This window comes from Betta splendens, chromosome 1, assembly GCF_900634795.4.
Source record: "Betta splendens chromosome 1, fBetSpl5.4, whole genome shotgun sequence".
Classification (NCBI taxonomy): Eukaryota; Metazoa; Chordata; class Actinopteri; order Anabantiformes; family Osphronemidae; genus Betta; species Betta splendens.
In genome coordinates this window covers 12,838,039-12,856,420 of record NC_040881.3, presented here as the reverse complement: position 1 = coordinate 12,856,420, position 18,382 = coordinate 12,838,039, and the positions used below count along the sequence as shown (strand labels likewise).

At 40.3% G+C, this 18,382-nt stretch overlaps 2 protein-coding genes across 4 annotated transcripts in view; both read left to right on the top strand.

Moving 5' to 3' along the window:
* Positions 1-18,382, top strand: part of LOC114856776 (zeta-sarcoglycan) — a 238,715-nt gene that overhangs the window by 203,160 nt on the left and 17,173 nt on the right. For both annotated transcript variants that reach the window (XM_029152486.3, XM_029152506.3), the window contains one exon: positions 809-6,116. In XM_029152486.3, the coding sequence (XP_029008319.1) occupies positions 809-1,015 (207 nt within the window). In that variant the 3' untranslated portion in view covers positions 1,016-6,116. The remainder of the gene's footprint in view (positions 1-808; positions 6,117-18,382) is intronic.
* Positions 8,661-12,870, top strand: LOC114860306 (CMRF35-like molecule 1). Of its 2 annotated transcripts, none has more exons than XM_055509221.1 (6): positions 8,661-8,973; positions 9,142-9,465; positions 9,580-9,741; positions 9,946-10,050; positions 10,160-10,200; positions 10,397-12,870. In XM_055509221.1, exons 1-6 carry the CDS (start codon positions 8,934-8,936, stop codon positions 10,643-10,645), a joined length of 921 nt encoding a protein of 306 aa, XP_055365196.1. In that variant the 5' UTR covers positions 8,661-8,933; the 3' UTR covers positions 10,646-12,870. The 2 variants fall into 2 exon arrangements, with proteins under 2 accessions (XP_055365196.1, XP_029014659.1); XM_029158826.3 differs by having other exon boundaries at positions 8,664-8,973; positions 9,577-9,741.

Below are 18,382 nucleotides of genomic sequence, written 5' to 3'. Positions count from 1 at the left end.
AGTTGTAACTTCTCTTCTTTGGTGATTTTTTTGTATGTCAATGACGCTTTGTATCATGTTTTTTCATCTTAAACCTTGTCATTATGAACTGACCTGAGGCCTGGTATAATGGGTCCACACTAGCTCTCTGCCTCTGATCTGTGCTCACACAGCATCTACATGTTAAACATATGACATACTACAAACCCAACACCTATCCTCTATTAAACACCATCACTCATCCTCCCACCTACAACTAAATATCTACGTAGTTTCTTAAATACTTCACTGCATTGAAATCATTTGTTAAAATACATATACTACATACAGTACAGTAAATATAAAACGTGATTACATCAAAATAGTTTGCTAAACAATGGTTTTGAGTTTCTTTTTCTTGCTTGGTGCTTCATCTTCTGTGTCTCTTCCTTCGTCTTCGTCTTCCCCTTCCTCTCCTACTCAGCCTCCTGTTTATCTCACCTGTTTTGACCTCTGCCTTGTTCATTCCAGCTCTGCCTCTTCATCAAAGGAGACCCATGCTAAGGAGAGATTCCCCCTCTGTCTCAGTGTCTTTCTGAACTGACAACTGAAGTCGACAACATAGTTTAGTCCTCCCCTGCGGCAATGTGCTCACTTTTTCTGTATCTATAGCCTCAACTTTTATTCTTCCTTTCTCCCCAGACATATACTGTAGCTTTGTGCCTTTGTATTTGTGGTGTATTTCAGGACCTGGGATGTGCCCAGTCCTCTGCAGCTGTGACGTCCATCTGTGCAGCCATTTTCATGTTTAATATCAAATTTTGAATCAGCCTTTTTTGTATCTCTACAGATCCTACTAGATGCCAACACCATTAAACTGGGCAACATTCCCCTGGGCAGTGCTGTGGACCCCTTGGAAGGGGCTCCTCCCGGCACCACCTACACCAAACAGACTGTGTACGAGCTGTGCGCCTGTGCTAACGGCAAACTCTACCTGTCTCCAGCTGAGAAAGGCTCCACCTGCCAAACCACCAGCAACTTCTGTCTCTGGAGCTGAAAGCGGGCGGCGGACACACATCTGGGACATGTGGACTGCTGAAGCTAATGCTAGCCAACAGACTGAACTGACGCAGATCATGGCTTGGTGGGAAGCTAACGCCATTTACCAGACTGAATCGACATGAATCGTAGCATGGTGAGATATTCATGTCTGCTAACCAACTGAATATTATGGATTACAACTTGACAGAAAGCTAATGCTTGCTAACAGACCAAATCAACATGGACTATGGCTGGTGAAGCTAACACCGGATGAATTACTGACTGAACATGAGCTTGGCTACAAGCCATTGCCACTCGCAGACCAAACTACTCTGGACCGGTCAGTAGCTAATGCTGGTCGAGACGACTCCGGAGGGAAAGCTAAGGAGGATGTGGCCGTCGACGGACAGACGCACTCCGGGGCCCTCTACTCTTCAACACAGGCGGGTTTGTCTGAGATGAGGCACCTCCTTTCTCTTTCTTTCGTTAGAACTAAGAAATGCGGCGATGGACCGACAACATGAGAGCAGGGACATGGACGAGGACCCTGGGTTCCCATTAGGCAGCCAACAGATCAGTGTAGTGGGAAGCTGAGGCTAGCTGATGGACCAATCTATACCAGAAAGGCCTTCCCCCTCCTGCCCCTCCTCCCCCTTTAGTCTTTCAACCCAGAAGTTGATGTTTGACCTTTTCACACCTGATAGTGACTATGTTTTTCCAACTCAACTTTTAATATCTGATGCAAATAAGCCTTCTTTGTCATCATCTGATGTTTGACATCTTTTGCTGTTCATTTCTGTCATGTGTCCTGTTTACTTCTCCTTCCAGTTCTTTGCCTCTATATTATGCTGCTGCTTTCTTTTGGTTGGAAGTTATGTTGTTCTGTCTGCTTCGCCTACAGTTCTTGCTTTGGACTCATAAACAACATGTCATTCTGCCAGTTCGCTTTCTTTCACCACTCTGTTTACGAAACAGCAAACATCCTGCTGTTTTCTTCAGGTGAACTGAAAATACAAGCATTTTTACTGACCGTTTCTCCCATTTATTTTTCTCCATTGCTATCCTTTTCTGGATTTTTGTAGTTCGCAACAACGGAAACAAAAAAAAAAAAGAAAAGTTGCATTTCCTTAGCTGGATTGAGATATAGATGGATGCTACGACAGACAACACATATTGGGCTCAAACGTCCACTAAGGCAGAGTGGGCCACCAGCTGGCAGCTGGCCATCCTGGCCAAACCGGCCTTGTTATGGGATGTTTATAACATCACCTGGTGTTTTAATGTCTCCTTTGTGATGTTTTTTTTTTCATTATGTCCTTCTCTTTTAATTTCTTGCTTGCTTTCTTAACCATTACTCATCACATACCTATTGATGATTTTGTTTTAACTATGTTTGCTTCTACATCTCTTTTCCTCTGTTCTTTCCCCCCAGTCTTACACTGTGGCCCCCAAGTTTTGCAACCTACCTAAAGGAAGTCAAGCTGGTCCAAAATATGATTTAGGATTTTCCTTTTTTACATGTTTAATCAGTCTCTGATGGGAGGATCAGTGTGGATGGTCTCTAAACCAGTGTTCAACCTCTGCAGTGACTGGATATCAAACAAAATCAGCAGATTTGTGTGGCAGAGACCTCCGTGAAAGAAAGTGTGGATGGATGTTGTTGTATGTGTATGGACTTAGTTGGAATAAGGCCCTGAGGCGAGCCTCTCTTTTTTAAAACAAAGCGAAACACAGGTGCCTTTGCTGCTGTTGGTAAAAGCACATCACAGTCTGAACATTCACACTACCCACAGTGGACCATCTGCAACCGTCCCTGGACAAACTATTTATCAGTCTACCTATCTATCTATTTAGTTTTCTGTCCTTTTCCTTCCCGTCTCTCCTTAGTTTGTAGAACTATCAGTATATCCAGCTGAAAAAAGAATAATTCAATCCTGGTTCAATGTTTAATTTTCTGATGCTCCCTTATGGTTTTATTCTTGATAATAAAAAAGCACAAAATTATGCCATGTATATAACAATCCCAATAACATACAAAATAAAATGATATTGTTTATAATGAGCATCTGTTGTCTTCATTACTAAAGCAAACCTCATGGGAACAAGGAATTAAACTATCTCTAAGCTCAGGATCATACTAAATGCAGCCTGATCAATAAAGGCTTTAACAGATAACTACAATGCTTTCAACAAGGTTAGGTGGAATTTGCAAACTCCACAGTTCTGACTGCTGCATGGTTTTTTGAACATGCATCATTTTGCTGTAACATTTTTGAATTTTTGATGAAATGTCCTGAATATAAAAATCACATACAGTAACAAATGGACATAAAAGAAATCTCTTTTAATCTCTTTAGTCTCATACTGTACCTTCTCTCTTGATTTTTCCCTCTAATATTCTGTGTATATTTACTAATATAGAGATTTAGTTTTTATCACTGTGGGGTGACTATTGAATCTATATCTCTTCATTATTATAAACCTTTTCTGGTATTTTCTGGCATTTTTGACCTTTTGGTCTTTACATTCTCCTTATTAGACCACAGAAATCAAAGTGCATGCTTTTCATTCAGGACGCTTTCAAAGCACTCAGTGGCAGCACTCATTCAAATGTCAGATGTGCCCACTGACCCCTGAGGCAGTCAGATGGCACTAATCCAACCATTCACAGGTAATTTTCCATCATTTCTTTTTAGACTGGTTGTTTTCTACGTCAATGATGTCAATGATCCAACAACAGCTGCATTTCGGTTTTGCCTATGAGGAGATATATACTGTACAGTATGATAACAAAACAAATATCTGTGGCGTGGTTTACTTTAAAACATTTAAAAGTATACTGTAAAAGTCAAAAGTAATGGCACAGTTTCAAACTTCATTCATCCCATAGTGAAACTGCTTCCAGAGTTGAGACGGCTACAACATCCGGACTAATAATAAATAATAAATGACTCATCAGTCACTGCAAGATGTACAGTAAATGACATATGATGTCCATACTGTACCTGTGTGTAAATCAGATGATGTCATCCTGCTGCTGTGGCATCTTTAGTTCCTGTACGTCGCTCTTGTGACATAGCCTAAAACACAGAACAGAGAACTTCTTTGCAACTGCAAAAAACAATGCATTATTTATACAGATTCTCATTTTCACATTCAATCTAGCTCATTTTGAAACTAATGAATTGGCAAATTGGATAAGAAACACTGCATTGATGCATAATATCTTAAAGGTTTTTGTTGCTAAATCCATACAGAGCTCATTTATCACGTCAGCTCAAACTAATGAGACGCAACTTCTCTTGTGAGTTAGCAAACATGCAACCTTAGTTCTTATCCCATAGGTGATGGTTTATTAATTTATGAGAATAAAGAAAGTGATACTCACCTTACTGAAACCATATGAATGGCAGAACTGTTTGTAATGTAACATAAACATTGAGCTAACTTGATACAGTACCGTAGGTTACATCTTCGTTCTTTAGCATTAGCCAAGTGCTATTAGTCGTATGCTGGTTGTTTCTGTCATTATTCCTCAGACTCTTTTAGTGTCAAATTCTTTATTCAAATGTCAAATATTGTCTGTGTAAAAAGTTCAAGATCAAATATATGCATACATTTTATATACATTCACATGTGCTGAAAAGTGAAAGGCTCAGCTGAAGAAAAAACACATGTTTGTATCACCCGCAGTATCAATAGTACATTACCATTATTACTGTGACAACACAGGAAAAAAAGAATACACACAGAAATGAACAAAAAATAGAAGGGGAGATAGTGAAGAGGTAATTAAAGTGATTTTATTCCAAAGAACTGTCATAAATTTGGACTCTAGAGTTGATATTGCTGCCATTTCCTGTTTTATTTTTACTCCACCTCCGGTCTAGTTCTGTTCTTGTTTGTTCCATCTTGATTATCCAGTCATGTGATCTCCCAGCTGCTGTCAATCATTTATCTAGCCAGGTATTTAAGGACCAGCATTCACCCAAGCCAGTTGCCAGATTGTTGCATGTAATCACCACTTTCCAGCCTTTACCTACTGTTCCAGTCTGTGTATGACCTTGCTCCCGATCTTGTTCTTGACTGCCTTGACTCCTTGTACTTTTGCCACTGCCTAGTGTTATGGACCAGAGCCTGTTCTCTGACCTCCTTGTTTGTACCTCTGCCTGTGACCTTCTGTGGTTGACCTCTGCTTGTACAAACAAGTCCCCAGCCTGAACATTAGAACCTTCTTACCCACTGTCTCTGCGCTGTCTGACAAGAATAGCCTTTGGTCAATTCATAAACAGACACAACAGTGAAATGGACTGAAGTAAGGAGACTGGCTCAGTAGTGCGACAGAGATTGGCTTGGTCACTGTTTCCCTCAGCTGCTCTCAGTCTTCATTTATATCACTACCTGTGCCAATATCCTGAAAGGCAATGTACAGATCTAAACTTAAAGGTTTCAAACTTACCACCAGCTTGTTTTATACATCTATAATCCCATAATTCATTTATGAGTGCTTGGATTTATGACTAAGAATTCTAAACTATATGCTGTGAATATAAAAATTAAAATTCTGTGGCTCCAAAAGCCTGGCAGAAATAGTCTACCTGAATCTACTAATGCATCAAAAAGGTGCTATGGCTGCAAGGACACGCACAGGTCTGGACAAGAGTTGCCCTAACACAAAGAGAGTGTTAAAAAAACAATCAAAATCATTTGTTTGAGGAGGCAGAGATGGGCCCAGCCCAAGATGAAAGCATTTTTATAACATTTAATAACAGTAAAACAAATGCAATGATTTCAACCGAGGATACCAACATAGACATTATTATTGGCGATGTTGCATTTTCTACTTCCTTTAATAGAAAGTGTGCAGCGTTTAAGCTCAGAGCTTAGTCGTCGTTTCGTTCTTTCCGTTTATGCTCTTCTGTTGTCATGTCACAGCATGAGTTTAAAGTTGTATCTTTACAATGTAGGGAGGGTGGAGCTTTGATCAAAGCAAGGACAGAGAGGAAGAGGAAGCTGTGGGGCCAGTAGTTAATCTCGCCTCATTTTTTAGAAACTTGCATCTTGTTCTTCTCAACTTTTTATTATGATCTGCGTGTGTGTCCTGTGGCTGGTACTTTGTGAGTATTGTGAGTAGTTATAATAGTGCACCAGTATAATTCTACCCATACAGTATGTAAACTGAACTGTATGAATGTTTCCCTGCTTGTCATTTGTAGCTCTGACTGTCGGGGTGAAGAGTCTCAGACAAACAGGATACGTTGGACAAAATGTAACATTTCAGTGCTCAGACTGGGAGGGTTACACTTGGAGTGATGTAACATCTTACGTTAAGTACATTAGTACAGAGAACAAGCATGAGATCATGAGAGTAAAACCTGGAGACATTAATCAAAAGGACAGAATATCTTTATACAACAATGGAGGAACTTTGTCTGTGACCTTCACTGATGTCCAGAAGTCAGACTCTGGGACTTATTACTGTGGACTGGATAGGTGGAGACATGACATATATATACAGGTGATCCTTCACGTTATAGATGGTGAGTTAATGCCACTTGGTTTTTGTCTAACAAAATAATTTTTCTGGCCTGGTTACAAACTACTGTATGTTTGTATACTTGTATGTACAGTATGTATTCTTTTTTTTTTATTTTCAGCAGTGACTCCTGGTCCACAGACAGCAGTTAGAACTGTCAGTGTGTGGTCAAGCTCCACTGTGTTTTCAAACAGCAAAGATATTACTTTAGATATTTCATCATTGTTCACCACACGTCAGTCAACAGCAGCTGCTGCATCAGAAGCACATGAAGGTGGTAGGAAGAAAATGTTTGATACTGTACATACAGTATTGTATTTGTGAGTAAAGATGTAATGCAGATTATAAGCAACATAAATACTGTAGAACTGCAGTGTGGTCATCAGTGTGTTGTGAGTATTTTATTCTAGAGAAAAATTGATATATTTTCACTTCATATATGAAGTGAAAATATATATAATATGATATTCCTCTTCTTTGACCAGGAAATGTCTGGTTTGTGGTCATTCGTATAATTGTCATCATTACACTGGTGGTTCCATTGTTGCTTATAACAAAAATTGTCATCAAGGAAAAAAACAAGTAAGTTCCACGTCACCACACACATTTTACACGTGTGATAACATGAAGCTTCCAAAAGACAACGTAAACGTTAATAAAAAATGTCTCTTATTCTTTCAGAGGTTGAATCTCAACACAACAAGACACAACAGGTTGTTTATTTATTTGTTTTACTTTCATATTCTGATAAGTTGTGGAGCGTGGTTCTGTTCTCACTTTTGTAACAGACAGCTTTAAAGTGTGTATCACTGAGGTTGTTGAGTCATCCAGGACTTTTTATTGACAATAAAAAACTGCTTTAAACAATTTAAGAGTTTTGCTCTTTTAATAAATAGGTTTGTGCCAATTATATTTATAACAGCAAATGTTTTAATACATAACCTCTCCCTCAATACATGTACAACAGCATTGGTTTAGTGGCATAAGGCTCTACGGATATTAACATGTTGAAACGTGAATATTCATCTGACAGACTGTTTGAAGACCTGTTTAACAATGTAACAATGACACGTTATTGTCTGAGGCCAAGTGAGAAAGTACATTTATGGGTAAAACAAACTATCTGTAAACATGAATCAGTAAGAGTCACATAGAAGGAAACGCCTTTATTAGACAGGAAGTGTATTAAACATGTGAGCTACCTTTTCTCACGTTTCATAATCAGGAAATGCATCTTGTATCTTTGTAAGCATGAAATGACTGAAAGGCTGGTTCTGCTTTTCTAACAGTCAGATGACCATAATTTGGCCTCGTCACATTAACAAGTGCCCTGTGTGATGTTTTCACTGAGGGACATTGCTTGTTTTTAACCTTTTAGTTGTTTAGAGCTCATGTTAAATGTCTCAACCATAAAACCTCATATTTTCATTTATTACAAGTAGCATAGCGAAAAGAAAACACTTGTTTCCTTGGATTTATGCAGAAAATGACACCTGATGTAATGAAGCCTTGTCATTTTATTCTATTACACAGGTTCACAGACATCACATGAACATTGTGTTTTTAGAGACTTCCTCTCTCGGAATGTGGATCTGCTTCTATTTTGGTCCTTGGTTGATTTCTTTGTTAACAGAAGGTGTTGTGATCCTACAGAATGCAGAACCTGAGGGACTTTATCAAACACTCCAGCCAACGACTGAGGAGCAAGTCTACAGCAGCCTCACAGTGATGGAGCAGAACTCCTCACAGCCGTCACCACATCCACTCACTCTCTAACTGCTGAAGTCTCACTCTATGTGTTAAGTTGATGATCTGATGAACGGAAATGATGAATGCAGTGATTTTGTTTGTTTCTAATTTTTCTATTGTGCAATATTATGCTACAGTACATGTAGACAAAATCTATTTAATGGTTACATTGTCAGTAATCATTACAGGGTAACAAGGTTAACAAAAAATTTAGAAAGTTACTTCTTCCATTTTAGGATGAGGAAGAGCTTTTTTTATATTATATTTTAATTTATAACAACCTCAACTCAAAATCAGCCACTTTTTGCTTTTTGTTCAAATTAAGAATAAAATGGTTTTCGGCTTTCATGTGTGGTTGTACACATTTTCTACAATATTTACTATTGTGTGTCCTTACTACTGTAGACTGGCTGGTTATATGTTGGGTGTCCATGTTGGGTAACAGGTAGGATTAGGCCTGTAGGGATGCAGTGTTTTAAGGAGCGGTGTCCTCACACAGAAGGACACAGCTGGTGTGTCTGTGAGTCAGAGGGAGGAGTTTTGACCTAATCGAGGGTAAAGAGGAAAAGGAAGTTATCCTCTGCAGAGACAGTCGTGAACTCAGCCTCATTCCTTTTTACTAGTGTTTGTGAGCGTTGTCAGTTTCACAATGATGAAAGTCTGTGTGTGGACCGTGTGTCTGTTTACTGGTGAGTTTGTTCTATATTCTCTTTTAGTCATTTAACTGTTTACTTTATATCATGTCGGCTTGTTATCAGAAATAAGGAGATAATAATACATCACTGATAAAATAACCATCATGCCTGAACTGAATCATGTACAAACTATATGAATGTTTCCCTGCTTGTCATTTGTAGCTCTGACTGTCGGGGTGAAGAGTCTCAGACAAACAGGATACGTTGGGCAAAATGTAACATTCCAGTGCTCAGACTGGGAGGGTTACACTTGGAGTGATGTAACATCTTACGTTAAGTACATTAGTACAGAGAACAAGCATGAGATCATGAGAGTAAAACCTGGAGACATTAATCAAAAGGACAGAATATCTTTATACAACAATGGAGGAACTTTGTCTGTGACCTTCACTGATGTCCAGAAGTCAGACTCTGGGACTTATTACTGTGGACTGGATAGGTGGGGACATGACATATATATACAGGTGATCCTTCACGTTATAGATGGTGAGTTAATGCCACTTGGTTTTTGTCTAACAAAATAATTTTTCTGGCCTGGTTACAAACTACTGTATGTTTGTATACTTGTATGTATATATTCATTTTTTTTATTTTCAGCAGTGACTCCTGGTCCACAGACAACAGTTAGAACAGTCAGTGTGTGGTCAAGCTCCACTGTGTTTTCAAACAGCAAAAATATTACTTCAGATATTTCACCATTGTTCACCACACGTCAGTCAACAGCAGCTGCTGCATCAGAAGCACATGGCGATGAAGGGAATGGTAGGGAGTGCATGTTTTATTTTATTAGTGAAGATGTAAAACAACAGTTTTATCATCAATCTGTTGATAACTGTTCATAATGACATAAAAGCCTATGCTTGGAATGGACTACAATATTTGTATTACATTTGAGTAATAAATTGATCAGGTTTGATTTATCTCCTGATTGTGGGATTAAAGTGATTATTGATCTTCATTTTTCAGGAACAGGAAGTGTCCTGTACTTGATCATTGGTTTCACTGTTGTAATAACTACACTGGTTCTTCTATTGTGTCTAATGATGAAGATAAAGAAAGAGAGAAAGAAAAGTAAGCTTCATCCAACACCACTCGCTTTGTTCAGCTATAATCTGTATGTATATATTATAATCTCTCCCAAGACATAAACATCAGCAGTTAATGCTCCATGTGTTTTCAGAGGTGTCTAAGTCTGGTTCACCAGAAGCCGTCGTACAACAGGTGAGCTGTTTTTTCAGGTGTTTGCATGAAGCCACACGTTGGCAGCTTTTACACACACGGACAGTTACAGCCTCAGATACACAGAGCAGGAACTAACCACACACAATGTGACTCTGTCTTTAACAGCAGGATGAAACTGAAACTGTCTTTGGGTCCTAGTTTTAATAATAACATCTTCACTGATTCCTATTTCAAGGATGCCGACTATGCTGAAATCAGACATGAAGACCACACTGAGAGGGTGTCTGCTGCTGACGTTCACCCAGAGACGCTCTATGCAAATTATTCCAGCCAACAGGACACAGCACAGCAGGGCAGGGCTTCACACGATGCTTCTGCTTCTAGTTCACACGTCAGACACACAGATTCCCAGTTTGAATGTCTTTACACTGTCGCTCAACTTCCTGAAGAGCGGCCTGAGTGTGAATCTGCAACAAATGACTAAAGATGCATCATCTATCTTACAAAAAGAAGAGCACGCTGTGGTGTTTCTCCACTGTGGTCACACGAGGCCTGTGGTTTTAGGGCGAAGCTGATTTAGCAGGAAACCGACTGGCTCTTGCAGGTATCGATTTGGTGCATGTGTGTTCATGTCATTATAATGTTGTAGTTATAAGCTGTGAACATCATGCATCTACCTAAGGTGTTAGTGACTGGCTTCCTGTTCTGAGCAGCTAGTGAACACACTTCCCTAAAATGACAGCCTGGTCCATAGCTGTCATAGTTTCACAACTCACATTAGATCTAAATGGACATTTGCTTCCGCCAAATATTTTCATGCATTCATGAATTTTTTTTCATATAAACATATATATAAATAATATAAACAGCGTGATGGTATTGTGGAGAATGTAATTACAACCCAGTTGTGGTTTCTGACCATATCTTCATCACATTTTTCAACACAGACTACACAACCTCATAACTTTGTTAATATGCTCTTTGGTATCACCTGTCTGGGTTTTTTTGTAATTGTTGCATTTGCTTGACTTCCATTATGGATCAGATGTAATTTGTGGACATGCTCAGGTCCCCAGTCCTTCACACCTCAGTGCCACTACTTCGGACTCTTAAAGCCACTACCACTGCCATTTCCTGTTTTATTTTGTATGCATTTCTGGTTTCTGCTCCACCATGTTTAGCTCCTGCTTCCTATTTAGCTTCCAGTATTCACCTTGTTCCTCTGCCAGATTCTTTGCTCACATACCTGTGTCAACTCTCCAGCGTCCTGTTTCCTGTGAGTCTCACCAGTTTACCGAATCTAGTTTTGTTCCTGACCTTGCCTAGTCTCCTCCCTCGGTTCTGGGGTTTTGGATTTTTCCTTATTTTGTGACCTCTGCTGGATATTGACCACCGTTTTGCATGATTCCTGTCTGTACTGGTGCTTTCATTAAGTCCCCACAAACCGAGACCTGTGTGTGCTGTGCGTTTGGGTCCTTCGCCTTGCTGCCTCGTGACAGTACAATCTGGCTTAACTTGGACCCAGCCATGGATTTTCCCTGGTCGGAGCTAACAGAACTTAAACTTGTGCTTCAGAAGGCTTCTGAAGGTCGTTGCAGAGCCCCCGATACTTGGTTGAGTTCGGTGAATATTCTTATGGACATGCTCACGTCGGAGCCCTGTGGCTTGACAACCCCAGAGAGAAGAAGCTCCTCAGCTTGAGCACGGTACACAAGGAGCTGGAGTCTATCAAGGTCCCCGCTCTCTTTTGGTTCAAGCCTCAGTTCTTGGCTTCATGTCCTTCCACTCGCCAAAACTCCACTCCAGCCCCATCTCGCTCCCCAGTTCCTGCTTTGACAGCGACGTCAGAGCCGACCCCAGACCTTGTTGAAATGCTGACAACGCGCCTGTTCTCAGCCTTTGCTCCAGCTCTAGTGTCTGCTGCTCAGCCCTCTAAACCACGTCCTACTGCTTCATTCCCAGTGACCAAGCCGTGCTCTCCCAGTTCTCCAGTCCCCTGCACCCTCACCACAGTCGTAGCTTTTTCCAGCAGTACTATGGAATGGCTTCGACTCCATTGCTCATCACCAGTGCGGTACAGATTGACGGAGCTCCTAGAAGCCACCACCTCTGCAACCGACCCCCGTGTCAGGAGGGACACCTACAGGGAGGCGGTGGCACTTATCCAAAGGACTCCTGGGCTTAGTGAACCAATGGAATACACAGAACTACAGCCCACTCCAGTCACAGAAGCGCAGCCCACTCCTGCATCAACCACTTTGTCTCAGCCTGCATCAGCCATTGTGTCCCAGTGCAATCCTCATGTCCTGCTTATGTTCCAGCTCATCGTACCCAATCTGCTAAAGCATCTGTTGTGCACCCACATAGTGAACACAGCATGAACATACACCATGATAACATCGCTCCAGAAGACATGCAGCAAGACAGTAACAGACTATATCATTAGGGCAGAAGCCGCCATTATGGCGCTGCGGAACGCAGGTGAAACTTTAGGAAATTGTCTGCTCATTGCTTCTATTTTGAAAAGACTGCCTGAAAATTTTAAACCATTCATATTACATGCTGCACATAATGAGGACAATAGAACATTTGCAGAGTTCAAAACAAAGCTGTGTAGTTTTGAGGCTACAGAGAAGCTAACCACTGCAGAGTCAAGAGACAATGTGATGAAGACATGAAGGGGTGTGTGTGTGGGTGTGTGTGTGTGTGTGTGTGTAAAAAAAAAACGCATTATTATAAACGCAGTATACATTTTTTCACTGCCGTCCCAATGACTGTTAGCTGACCATACTGTAGCTGTTTCTATTTTAATGGTGTTTTGTCTCATGAGTGTCAGCGTCGCGGAGATGACGGACCAACATGCACGGCTCCAAGCAGACGTAGGATGTGATGTAAAAGGTTTTATTTACAGTAAGCACAAACAAGGTCAGTTCAGGCAGGGTCATCCACATGAAGGCTCGGCATCGGTACAGTGGGTTCAGGAAATCACAGGTCCACAAACAGGCAGGGTTCGGTAACAGGTAAGCTCGGTTGTGGTACAGACCAGGACAAGGCAGTCTCAAGTCAAAAAAAGGCAGGCAAGATTCAACAACAGGCAGGCTCGGCTACGGCCCAGATCAGAGCAAGGCAGAGTCGGGTCAAAACACAAGCAGGATATTTGCCAGGCAGACACGGTTACAAGGCAGGATTCCGAAACAGCGGTCAAAAACAGGGTCAGGATAAGGAGTGTAACAAGGTAAGGAACGCTGGATAGTGGTTAGTACATGCAACGATCTGGCAGTTTGATTGGGTGAGTACTGGCACTTATATACTAGTGAGTGATTGCTGATAACAGGCAGGTGTGTGTAATGAGAACCGGGATTAACATTGAAACAGCTGTGATATGACCAGAGCAGGAAGTCCTTTCAAAATAAAACAGGAAACAGACCAAACTGTGATAATGAGGGACATATGTGAACAATACAAACTACTAAACTGACACCGTCTGGCAAAACATCAGACAAAGCACCACACACACCAGAGAACAGCTTGAACCACAGTCAGGGTTTCCAGAGGTACAACAATTATCATTTTTATACGCCAGTTTTGGGGTCTGGGTTTGAGTTAGTGTACCATTCGTCATATTTTGATGTTGATTTGATTGATGCGTACATCACCACAAACTGTTTTTACTTGTAGCTGGTTGGCTCCTCGCCTCTGTCAATCACATCAGCAGCGCTGCTGATTGGTTCAATGATCTGCTTGTGTGTGTTTTGCTTTTTATGATTTCAGGTCAGGTTCAAGGATTTTAATTGAATTACAAATTATATTTAACAGTAAAACTATGTTTTCTACACATAATTAGAGTAAACAGTAGAGTTAGTGTTAGTGTTGTACTGTTTTGCCTGTGACGGTAATATGCTGTTGAACAGTTTTTAACGTCATTTTCACAGACATTTATGAGGACTTTATGGAGCTACGGACTACGTGCAACTTGCACACAGCTGCATTCGCAGCACGCTACTAAGAGAACTCGGTTTAGTAATAAACCTACAGTACACGCATCCCTGGTCGCATCCGCTGACCAGATCGCAGGGAAGAGGGAAGACCTCAAATGCACGACTCAAACACAGAAATAGCTAGCTGTAAAATGTAAGAACTAAAAATCACTGTGATGCAGGTAAAGGGCTAACTAAGGACACTCTATATAAACACGCTCCGTACTTAGGGGCAGAATAACTGTAAACCTGGAACACGAAAGAAACACTGAACAAATGAGAACTAAATTAAAACAGCACTGTATCCTAACAGGCTAAACTAAACACGCTCCACTACCACGGGCAACTACTGTACATCCTAAACATGAAACAACAAGACAACCACAAACCTTCACAGGTGACAAAGGACAGGACATCACAAGAACCAAAAACTCCACCTCTTCAAAAACACCTCTCTTTGAATTCACACGTAACGGCTGTGGTTACAGCTTGACACACCAGCAATTACTACAAACAAAAGCAGGGCTTAAATGCATACAACACAGGTGAATCACACTGAACTAATTACAGAACTTAAACAGGAAACAAAACTAAGAACGTGGAGGAGCCAAAACAAGAGCACCTCTAGTGGCGCGAAAGGCCAATTGCCACAATCTGTGCTCCCCTGAACTATTCTGCCTGCAGTAGCTGCTAGTGTGAAGTCTATGGATAACATAGTTGATACTATAAATGTTTTTTAATTAAATCAATTTGGTAATTAGTGCACTGAATGTAAAGTCTTAAGTGGAGAAGACTGGAAGATAAGTTGATACTGTTAGATTTTGAGTTAACTTTAGATTACTTTTTTTTAAGGCAACCAGATGAATTTATGAAGGAAAGAAGGATTTATGAAGCTGTGAGCGGAGCCGTCGTTTGTTTTCTTTGCATTTCATATTTCTGTTTATGGACTTGTCATGTCACACACAAGTTTTGTGTCTTTACAATGTTGGGAGGGTGGAGCTTTGATCTAAACAATGGCAGAGAAGAAGATGTAGGGCAGTGGTCAGTTTCACCCGATATTTATAAACTTGTGTTTTTTCTTAGTCCATTTTTCATCATCTGTCACAACACTCCAGGAAGAAGAACCCAAATGCACAGCGTGACTTGAGTAAGTACGGTTGTTTAATATGTTCGAGGTCAGGCAGGCAAAGGTCATACACGATGCAGGCAAAAACAAGGTCCGACAGGGAGTAGCCAAAAGCGAGGTCAAAAAACGGGCAATGGTCAAACTCACGGTTCAGAATTGTCAAAGGCTGGACAAGAGACAAGACGACTGGAACAAAATGGATCATACACAAGAACTAGACACACGGTAACGCTGGAATGCTGGTCATGAGAACGCAGACAGTCTAGCAAGGGATCATGGCCAGAGGTGGTGCTTAAATACAGGTGGGTTGATTATAAATGAGACCCAGGTGAGTTGACAAGAACCGGAAGTAAAGCTGGATGTGTTTAGCATACAGTAGGTATGAGGCAGGAAGTGACAACAACATAAAACCCTAAGTAAGCAAAAATAATGACTAATTGACATGAACTGTGACATCATCATTTCATCTATTTGTGTGTCTCCTGTGTCTGTTACCTGGTGATTATTACCTTCATATAATAAACCAACCTATGTTGATATCACGAGCAGAGATAATAGTGCATCACTATAATCCTACCTATATATGCAAACTGATTCATGTGGAAACTATGAATGTTTCGCTGCTTGTCATTTGTAGCTGTGACTGTCGGATAAAGAGTCTCAGCCCAACAGCTTATGTTGGAGGAAATGTAACATTCCACTGCTCAGACTGGGAGGGTTTACTTATAAACCTATAACATCTTACGTTAAGTAAATCAGTAACAACCAATGTAAAAAAGACAAACTTGTGATAATGAAAGTGAAACCTAGAGAGATTCATCAGATGGACAGAATATCTTTATACACGGAGGAACTTTGACTGTGACCTTCACTGATCTCCAGAAGTCACACTCTAGGACTTATTACTGTGGACTGGATAAGATGTTTGTGCATGACTTATAAGAGTGAAACCTAATGTTAGAGATAGTGAGATAATGCTACTTGGTTTTTGTCCAATTAAATTATCTGTTGAACACGTTTCTTACTACTGTATTTTTTTTTCAGCAGTGACTCCTGGTCCCTAGACAAAAGTTAGACCAGTCAGTGTCTGGTCAAGCTCTACTGTGTCTTCAAACAGCAAAGATATTTTACCATTGTTCACCACACGTCAGTCAACAGCAGCTGCTGCATCAAAAACACGTGGAGGTGGTAGGAAGAAAATGTTTGATACTGTAGATATAAGTATTACTGTATGTAAGTGAAGATATAATGCAGAATACAAGTGTATGAATGAGTAATAAATACTTCAATACTGCAGTGTGGTCATCAGTGTACAGTAAATCATTAAAACCATTTGGATGTAAAAATCTGTTGGGATTCTGATGAATCCCAAATAATTCATCTGTTGGAGAGAAAATGTTCTTAATGTCACAGAACGGCAGAGAGAGGACCCAAATGCACAGTGCTGACGCCGTAGACAGATGGTATGGTAAAGACTAATCCAAGACCGGTGTGTGTAATGAGAAACGGAAGTGAGGCTGGAACCAACAGGGTGAGAACAGAAACCGGAAATGTTACAAAATAAAACAGGAAATGAAAACTGGAACCAAAACACAGATGACAAACTAAGACCTTTCAAAATTAAAATTGGAAACAAGACCAAAACCTGACACTTAATAATTGTATGAAGTGTTTCTTTTCCTCGTCTTTGTCCAGGAAGTGTCCTGTTTATGATCATTCTTAAAGTTGTCATAATTACATTGGTTCCATTGTTGCTTTTAACAAAAATTGTGATCAAGAAAAAAGCAAGTAAGCTTTACATCACCACACGCATTGTACACGTGTGATAACATGAAGCTTCCAAAAGACAGAAACATTAAAAGATAATGTCTCTTGTGTTTTCAAATGTGTTAGAGGCTGAATCTCCCGACACTGAGACAAACAGGTGGTTTCATTTATTGATTTTACTTTCATATTCTGAAAAGTTATGATGCATGATTTTATCTCAATCTGTTTAACTTTAAAGTGTGAAATTTTGTTTCTACAGGAGAAATGATAGAATCATCTAGGACTTTTTATTCACATTAGTGTATGTCGCCTTAAGTAATAGGAGAGTTCTGAGTTTTAATAAATACATTTGGGCCAATTTGGGTCTTTATTAGACAGGAAGTGTATTAAACATCTGAGCAGCCTTTTCTCACGTTTCATAATCAGGAAATGCATCTTATATCTTTGTAAGCATGAAAAGACTGAAAGGCTGGTTCTGCTCTTCTAACAGTCAGATAATTTGGCCTCATAACATTAACAAGTGCCCTGTGTGATGTTTTTACTGAGGGACATTGCTTGTTTTTCCCTTTAAGTTGTTTAGAGCTCATGTTTAATGTCTTACTGTAACTATAAAACTGCATACTTTCGTTTATTAGTAGCATAGTGAAACGATAACACTTGTTTTCTTTGATTTATGCAGAAATGACACCTGATGTAATGAAGCCTTGTCATTTTTATTCTATTACACAGGATCACAGACGTCACATGAACATCATGCTCTTAGAGACGTCCTCTCTCAGAATGTGAATCTCTTTCTGTTTTGGTCCTTGGTTGATTTCTTTGTTAATAGAAGGTGTTATTATCCTACAGAATGCAGAACCTGTGTCACGGATGCTGTGTGAACATTCACACCACAGATGGCGGACCCACATGTACAGCATCAGGAGATGTCCAGGTAAGTAAAAGGAACGTTTGATGTTCAGAATGGTCAAAGTACAGGCACAGGTGCATACTGTAAGCGCTAGTGATGGGTCCGGCAACACCGATGCGTCGGCGCCTGCGTCGAGCTCTTAGAGCGAAACACCGTGTCGGTGCGCGTATCGCGTCGTGAAAGCACGTGACCGATACAGTTCCTGTATCCGTCACTGTCTGACGCGCCAGACTGTGTTTATAAGGAAGCGCATGTGTCGGGATGCATCTGCCGAATGGAATCCCTGAGCGTTTGCCGTTCATCGTCAAATTCATCTATAATTCATCTCATATCGGAAAATAAGGTTTCTTTTTTGATTTAATTTTATAATAAAGTGAAAGTGTATTATTAAAATAATTAATTAATTTTAAAAAGTTTTCACTTGATCTATCTGAATTCTGT

Bases quoted from the DNA above. Each gene is read 5' to 3' on its own strand.
- LOC114860306 (XM_029158826.3), top strand. From the start codon at position 8,934: ATGATGAAAGTCTGTGTGTGGACCGTGTGTCTGTTTACTG. The intron at 8,974-9,141 runs GTGAGTTTGTTC...TGTCATTTGTAG, and splicing joins GACCGTGTGTCTGTTTACTG to CTCTGACTGTCGGGGTGAAG. The intron at 9,466-9,576 runs GTGAGTTAATGC...TTTTATTTTCAG, and splicing joins GATCCTTCACGTTATAGATG to CAGTGACTCCTGGTCCACAG.